General features: G+C 42.4%; 3 protein-coding genes across 3 annotated transcripts; 1 reads left to right on the forward strand and 2 right to left on the reverse strand.

Annotated features, from left to right (window-relative positions):
- The first annotated feature begins 338 nt into the window (after positions 1–338).
- Positions 339–2,098, forward strand: LOC104963950 (E3 ubiquitin/ISG15 ligase TRIM25-like). Its single transcript, XM_010792644.1, has one exon. The coding sequence runs from the start codon at positions 339–341 to the stop codon at positions 1,974–1,976; it is 1,638 nt and encodes a 545-aa protein (XP_010790946.1). The 3' UTR covers positions 1,977–2,098.
- Positions 2,099–4,000: 1,902 nt separating this feature from the next.
- On the reverse strand, positions 4,001–5,558 carry brcc3 (BRCA1/BRCA2-containing complex, subunit 3). The gene has a single exon (XM_010792646.1). The coding sequence runs from the start codon at positions 5,482–5,484 to the stop codon at positions 4,708–4,710; it is 777 nt and encodes a 258-aa protein (XP_010790948.1). The 5' UTR covers positions 5,485–5,558; the 3' UTR covers positions 4,001–4,707.
- An 875-nt stretch (positions 5,559–6,433) lies between these two features.
- On the reverse strand, positions 6,434–8,395 carry LOC104963958 (fibronectin type III and SPRY domain-containing protein 1-like). The gene is made up of 3 exons (XM_010792656.1): positions 8,211–8,395; positions 7,770–7,907; positions 6,434–7,050 (listed from the first exon to the last, which is right to left on the reverse strand). Exons 1-3 carry the CDS (start codon positions 8,341–8,343, stop codon positions 6,677–6,679), a joined length of 645 nt encoding a protein of 214 aa, XP_010790958.1. The 5' UTR covers positions 8,344–8,395; the 3' UTR covers positions 6,434–6,676.
- Between the last annotated feature and the right edge of the window lie 6 nt (positions 8,396–8,401).

Raw genomic sequence — 8,401 nt, forward strand, 5'->3', positions numbered from 1 at the left:
ACACTGACGTTAACCAGACTTAACGTCACCATGATCACAAAATTGATGTTAAGCAGATAATTTCAACAGAAATGTTCTTCTTCTCTAATTCAATTCACTCACTGATCTATCCACTTCTTGTCTAATAATATTAATAATCAAAGTTGGCAAATGTTCATAGAAATTAGTAAGAACAAAGTATCAAACATTGGCCTCTGAAAGCACCTGGGGTGTGGCCCTTTATAGATGGTAGTAGGAAGACAAACACCTCTCTCTGGAATCAAGCACTACCTGGAAGCCACTCCCACTTGGTATATTATTAGTCTCATGCTCGATATTCAGAGGCAGTGAGAGGTAACATGGCGCTGCAAAGACATCAGCTCGGTCGGGACGAACTGTGCTGTTTTATCTGCAAGAATCTGATGAAGGATCCGGTGACTCTTCCCTGTGGACACCGCTACTGTTTGAGCTGTACTATTAGACGTTGGGATAGAGAGAAGCAGACTAAAAAATACAGCTGTCCTCGGTGCATTAAGACCTTTGAACCAAGGCCTAGCCTGGTAAAAAACTTAATGTCAGCAGATTTAGTGGAGGAAGATAAGGAGAAGAAGACAGAACCCCAAGCTGGTCCATCTTATGACTTTGATGCTGGACCTAGACATGTGGTATGTGACATCTGCAGTCCTCCAGGGAGAAAGAGGAAAGCTCTAAAGTCCTGTCTGCAGTGTCGGGTCTCTTTCTGTAAGCAGCACCTCCAGCCTCACTATGAAGTTCCATTCAAGAAACACAAGCTAATTGAAGCTTCGAAACTTCAGGAGAACATCTGCTCTCAACATGATAAGGTCATGGAAATCTTCTGCCTCACGGATCAGCAGAGCATCTGTTTTCTCTGCTCCATTGGTGAACATAAAGGCCACAACACGACAGAAATGAGTGAGGAGCAGAAAGAGCTCGGAGCGAGTCAGCAAAATATCCAGAAGAGAATCCAAAATAAAAAGAAAGATGTGGAGCTGCTTCAGCAGGAGGTGGAGAAAATCAATATCTCTGCCGGTAAAGCTGTCAGGGAAAGCGAGTCAACTTGTACTGAATTAGTCAAACTCATTGAGAAAAGAAGCTCTGATGTGAAGCAGAAGATTAAAACCCGGCAGAAATTTGAAGTGAGTCGGGTCAAAGAGATTCAGGAGATGCTGCATAAGGAGATCAGTGATATGAGGAGGAAAGACACTGAGCTGGAGAAACTCTCACAAACAGATGATCAGATCAAGTTTCTACATTCCAAACCATTGAGATTAAATACAGGTCCTGTACAATACTTTGAGGATGTGACTGTAGCTGTGTCAGAGGCCAGAGGTAAAGTACTGGAGAGCTTTAATAAGGAATGGATGAAGATCTCAGAGACAGTGACTGAAGTGGATGTTAAACTGTTGCCAGACCCAAAGACCAAAGCTGACTTTTCCCAATATGCAGCCCCCAAAAATCTTCTCAAACTGGATCCAAACACAGCGAATATACAGATACAATTATCTGAAGATAACAGGAAGGCAACCTCAGTGAAAGAGACACAGTCATATCATCTGCACGTAGACAGATTCATGAAAAAGTGTCAGGTTCTGTGTGGAAAACGTCTGACTAATCGTTGTTACTGGGAAGTGGAGTGGAGTGGTTTAGGAGTTCTAGTAGCAGTCGCATACAGAGATGTTCCCAGAACAGGACAGAAAACTCAATTTGGGGACAATGACAAGTCTTGGGCACTAGAGTTTGGAAAAACGATTTGTAATTTCAAACACAACCGTGAAAAAAAGGCCATTCCTGTTCCTGTCCCTCAATCCTCAAGGATTGGTGTTTTCTTGGATCAGAAGGCAGGAGTTCTCTCCTTCCACAGCGTCTCTGAAACCATCACCCTCCTCCACAGAGTGCAGACCACATTCACTCAGCCGCTCTATGCTGGACTCTGTGTCGATTGTAATGGAGCTTCTGCTACACTTTGCGACATCTAGGTCAAACAACTGTCAAGTGAGGTCAGTGAAAACTAAATGGACATTATTTTGTGAGATCTGCTGAGATGTGTGATCTCACAGAGTTGTTCATATTATTGTCTCCCAGAAAACAATGAGCAGAATATCTTTTGTAACCTTTTGTGTGCCTTTTTTTCAATATTTCTTTTGGGTAGGGACATAGGGGCTCAGATAAATAAAACATATATACAGTCTTTAACATGAGGGATTTTAAGTAGTGCCTGTTTGTCACGTGAGGGACAACCTCTGACATACAATATTTAGTTTATTCTATATTTATATGTATTTGTATCTTCCCATTTGTGAGTCAAATTGTCAAAACAGGTTTCACAAGTTGTGCTTTTGAATATGGAAAATCAGACGTCTGTAAATAGATGTGGACATGTCCCCTGTGTAAAAAACATCTATTTGGGTGTGTGTAATGTTTTGTTAGATATTAATACTGTTGTTGTCATATTATCTCATATTGACACTGCACTACAAGTCTTCTCTTTGTAATCATTTCATATTTGATCATGTGTGTTGTATTGCTGTCACTTTGTTATGCAGATAAAATATATTTTACTAATCATTAGTTAGAACATTGACTTGATTGTGTTTTGAAATGTAGAAATGTAATATAAAAGGGAAGATTGAACATGAGCTTTAAAACTAGATTTGTTGATTAGATTCTGTCGATAACTGTTAATGAGTCAATTGTTTTTTAAAGAATGAATAACATTGTTCTGATTTATTTGATGTCTCTGTTTCTTTCTTCTTAATAGGCTACACGTTTAGTCGTCCAAAAGTGATGAATGTCGTTCCACAGCATGAGTTCAATAAAGATTACACTTATACAGAGATGGCAAAAGTACAGACATCTACTACACAGTACACATCCTTTACTCAAGTAGAAGGACAGATACTCGTGTTTAAAAATACTCAGGTAGAAGTACTGACTAAACTTCTTTACTTTTACTTCAGTAAAGAAGTATGGGCTTTGAAATATACTTCAGTAAAAAGTACCCATAACTAGCAGCTGTTTTAAAGAGTACCTGACCTCCCTTTATATTAATAGAACAATAATGTCATTGTTAGCTAATGAATGTTTCCATGCTGAACAACGGCAACATGACAACGTTTCCATTGGTCCCTCTTCTTTAGAGAAGACCAGGAAATGATGGATACACGGATCGTATTCAATGACGCAATGACTAAATAATAATGATCACGCCACCAAACACACATTCAAACTAAAGGAACTAGCCTGTTTGGAAAATCTAAGAAGTAGAAACTACAGGTATTTGTGTTCAAAATGTAAGAAGTCAAAGTAAAAAGTCGTCAGAAAAATAAGTAGTGGAGTAAAGTACTGATACCAGAAAAATGTACTTAAGTACAGCAACAAAGTATTTGAACTCCACTACTTCCCACCTGTGCATTTATAACAAATATGAACCTGTTTGAGTATCTGATGGGGTCAAAATAATTTGTTTTTAAACGCTGGTAAACAGACACTAGATGAACACTAAAGGTCAATACGAAAGAACAAGACAAAAACTGAGGTGCAAAAATAAAGAAATTATTTAAATCAGCAGACACCACCTGTCACCAAGTGAAAAGTAAGCCAATGGGGACATCTGACACACACACGTTTTTTTTTAATAACACTGGTGGGTTGATAAATAAGGTACCGTAATGCCTAGATTGCCCTTTGGGAGAAAAAGGCGGCTGCTGATCAGTTTTGGACAAAATAAGCAACTTGAGGATGAAATGAAAACTGAAAAGGCCATATTTTCTTCCCTTTCCAGCAGTGTGTAAAAAAATGTGTGCATGTTAATGGTCTGCAAAGGCCCAAATCCCTGTGTTCCCTCCAGAGGGAGTTTCTCTCCCACACACACTAAGGAGTAAATTAGCCTTCTACATTGTTGTGTGTTGATGTAGGAGAGCTCCAACTTAGTGAGACCAGCAGCTAGAAATTAATCATTGATATAAAAGTATGATAAAAAGAATATCACTACAACATTTCATAACTAAACAAAAGTGACAGTGAAGTCTCTGTCTTTTTATTTACATTTCACAGATGCAGAGAAACACACCATGATATTCACACCTCTATGACGCTCCTTCAAATACATCAGGAGAAGACAGGAGAGGGGACAAAGCAAACAGGGTGAACAAAATGTAATCCGAAGCATTGGAGATGCAAACAGCAACCGCTCACATCCTCTACAACCATATCTTGCTTTTGGCAGGATTAAAAAGGTTGTATAGAGAAACCAAAACCACCAAACTAAGGAATATAAGATGGTTTTCTTAACAAAACTACGCTTCCGAGGAAACAGATCCCCTAAAATACTCTGATTTCCCGCTTCTCAAATGTGACGATTCAAAGCTTTTCTGTTTCATATCATTGTAAATCTTAAAACTTATGGTTAGACGTAAGACATTCTCTCGGAGGTTGTGATGGGCCAAATCCCAGTTTATACATTACTTAAAGTACAAGTTAGACCAGCTCTAGTCTCAACAAAACACAGTCTGATTATACTTTTGCCATTAGACCATTTTCTTTATATTATGGACACTTCGGTTCATACTAAATATTGAGGTTTGATACCAAGCCCTGCCTGGTACATGGTAAAGAAGCTAAAACCAGCCAACCAGAAGGTCCGTTTCCCCTGTCCAACAACAGCAGGACAACAAGTGTCCCCCCCTCCACCCTCCATGTCCCCCCGGCTCAGGGAGCAGCCAGCTCCCGCAGCAGCCTTTCCTTCTCCAGCTGCAGCTCCACGATGCTCTGCTTGTTCTGCTCCAGCCGGTCCTCCAGCCACTGCAGCAGCGGGCCACTCACCGCAGACATCTGGCTGCACAGGTTCTTGGTGAACACCGAGCCGTTGTGGATCTTGGTGACGGGGTCCAGGTGCGCCAGGCTGTGGATCTTGCGGTAGGTGTCCTGCTCCTCCTGGCACAGGATCCTCGGCAGCTCCACGGCGGACTCCAGGCACACCTTCCCGATGGCTTCACGGGGCACCACGTGGATGGGGATCTCCACCCGCTCGTACTCGGAGCCCTTCTGCACGGACTGGAAGCAGGTGTAGAGCACGCGCCCCGTCTTGGTGTTCTTGTCCTCTATGAAGCAGGAGAAGATGAGGCCCACGAAGCACTGGTCCAGCATCTGGTACATGGCCTGCGTCCTGACATCGACGTGGGAGGGCCACACGGTGATGTGCGGGTGGGAGTGGTACCAGCCCACCACGCGCATCGGGCGGCCGGTCATGTCTGCCAGCCGCTCCGCCTCGGTGGAGGCCGCGGACAGCTGCTCCGGGGAGATCTCCACCCGGTCCTTCCTCTTGTCCGAGCGGCGGAGGATGATGACCGAGTGGATGTGGACGATCCGGGCGGGCTCAGCCTCTCCGATGCACAGCCCCATCACCTCCTCCTTCTCCGTGCTCAGCGCGTGGTTCATGCACACCAGGAAGGCGTCGGACTCCAGGTGAACCGCACTCACCGCCATGATGTCAAACAACTGAAGTGTACCGTCGCCCCGGACCAAAACATAAACAGCAGCGCTTCACTTCCGCGTTCTGAAGTGCCGCATAAAACAGTCCGTGTTTGTGCAAGTGGATTTGATATAAGGTTCCGCTTATTTTCGATACGTTTTTGCCAAACTTTTGCCGAAATAACGTGCATTCATATTAATTGTTTATTAATTTTACTTCACTTTACTTACTATTTACACCTCATCTTAAATATATTACTTCTCATTATCCGTATGTAGGATTTAGTACATTCAGTTAACCTGTTGGAAATAATTTCTAACCCACATTTATATAAAAATGTTTATGTATTCTCCCCAGACCTTGGCTATATTTTAACTTTAATTATTTTCCCCTTTTATATTGTCATTTTAACTTGCATGGTTTTTATTTGATAACGTATTTATTGACAATGTATGAGATTTATTTTTGCTATCATTGCCAACGGATGCTTCACTGTAATTGTTGTGCATATTATAATAACGATTAGGACATTTGAATCAAGAAAATATGTCAGAAAAAGATAAGTATAAATCCTGCTTAAATACGGAAACATTTGACAAACGTAGGCTACTCGTTAGGCCATATTATGATAATAATAACAAACTTGGATTTTCCTCTAAATTCAGTGCAATATAAATGTTAAGTAATTAAAATGTAAGAAAGGTACACACACACACACACACACACACACACACACACACACACACACACACATACACACACATACACATACACACACACACACCTCAAAACTCGACTTTAATAAAACTAAACGTGTACATGATAACCAGAGAGCTGTTTGCTTTCAGTTGTCAATGCTTTTTTATGCTGTAACCCCTCGAGAACAATGTAGTCAATGAAACCAAAATGAAATTATAAAGTTTATTTGCAAAGTGCATTTCATTATAGTTGTACAAAGTAATAATCATAAACCAGGTGTATATACAAAACATAGTCACAAACATGTTACATCAATTAAAAGTGAAAGTGTAATTGTTAACATACATTAAAGTAAGGCTACTTTAAACAATTTATATAAAAAGTGCTGCAATAAGTGCAATTTGGTTTTGCTCTGCCTTTCATGTAGATTTTGTAACTAATGCTAATTATATTATAATACATAGTCAGGTCAAATAAATGCAAAACCTGTTATCAAACCCCTTCTTTCTACTCAAGCTTTGAAAACTCAGCAGATCCGTTACCGAAGAAGGCAAACACACCAAACCCAGGACAGAGAGGCTCAGTGAATGTGGTGTGGACTCTGTGGAGGAGAGTCATGGTTTCAGAGACGCTGTAGAAGGCCATAACGCCTGCACTGTGATCCAGGTACACTCCTACTCTGGCAGGACCGGGACTGAAATCACAAATGTTTACCTTTATGTCTGAACCCATACTGTTGTTTAAAACCACTCCAAAGCACCAAGACTTGTTCATTTCCGATCCACTTATCATATCCTTTCTGCTGACGTCTTGTACAGTATCTGTCCCCCTCGAATCATTCCTCCCTCCACCTCCGTAATGACGTCCGCTCCAGATCCTTGCTCAAAGCAAAGCCTGGAAACATGTCCAGTAAATCTGTCTCTGATGGCTTGGATATACTCAGTTCTTTCATCACTACGGTTGCTTTCTTGTATGCCTCTCAGATACAACAAGGCGTGTGCGTTTGCTGGATGTTTGATCCAGTGTGTTTTTCTGGTGAATGCGTAAGAACACTCAAGCTCTGTGGTCTTGGGGCTCTTCCCTGTGGAGTAGCACAATCCACTTCTTCAGCAGTGGGATCTTAGTCCAGCACGCATCAGCGGAGGACGTCCTGTAGTTATCCTGCTGACACTCGACCAGCTACGCTCACGTCTTCAAAGTCTGATCACACGGTATTGTATTACTTAGCGGGAGTCTGGTAGTTCACCTAAATGACATGACAGTGAGAGGTAATGGTTAGGAACTGAGCTGTGAATCCCTAGTTGCTGTGAGAGCTTTCCCAACTCTGGTGTCCTTTCCCCCGCGTCATTCGATCTCCTTCTAACCTCTCCTGAAATCTTCAGGTAGCACTGAACTCCTTGAACCTTTTCTGTCTGCGTGTTTGATTCTTACTGCCTCACATCAGAGCTGTACTCTTGCTCAAACTGACCACCTGAGTAGATCTTTCCGCTGTCAATCACTGAATTATCAGCGGAGAGTGATGGCCTCCCCTCCGTCCTAAGCGTTTCATATCTTTCTCTTGTTACTGGGTCTTGCTGGAGTTTTGCCACGACTCACCCGCTCTTCTGCCTTCTCTTCCTTCTTTCTAGGCTAAGACGGTTCATGCCTTTATGTTCATCCATGGCGCAGAGAATGCAGATCACGCTGATCTGTGCGCCAGGAAGTTCTTCTCTCCCATGAACGCGCAGTACGAGATCTCCTGCATTTGTGAGGGGTTCACAGCTTGTGTTTTCCAAAGGCAGGGGATTCATAGTCGAGGCTGAGCAGGTGCTGCTCCAGTAAGAGACCGCCACTGTCAAGACATGACTTCAGGCTTCTCGTTTTCTCCCAGGCAGAATTTCACATCCCACATTCTCCACGGTCCAAGCATAGCAGTGATCAGCTGGAGACGCTTTGACGTCTGTCCTTTGATCTTCACTTCTCCCTAAACTCTCCAACACAGTGTTTTCATCAGGACATGGCCTCGTTCAAAGTCTGTCTGCACTGAGGACAAGCTGTACACCATGTTTCTGATTCTCTTTCAATCCCAGTGGCTGTTCAATACAGTCCATACAGTGCTGCTTGTCCACAGGGATAGTCACCGGATCCTTCAGTAGATCCAGACAGATGGAACAGCAGAGCTTTATTACGTCCATGAGTTTTGTTTGCTTCCCATTCACCCTCAGAAGAATTGTGAAACTGTTTCACTTTCTT

Source organism: Notothenia coriiceps, unplaced genomic scaffold (assembly GCF_000735185.1).
Source record: "Notothenia coriiceps isolate Sejong01 unplaced genomic scaffold, NC01 NC01_scaffold00036514, whole genome shotgun sequence".
In the NCBI taxonomy this organism is placed as follows: Eukaryota; Metazoa; Chordata; class Actinopteri; order Perciformes; family Nototheniidae; genus Notothenia; species Notothenia coriiceps.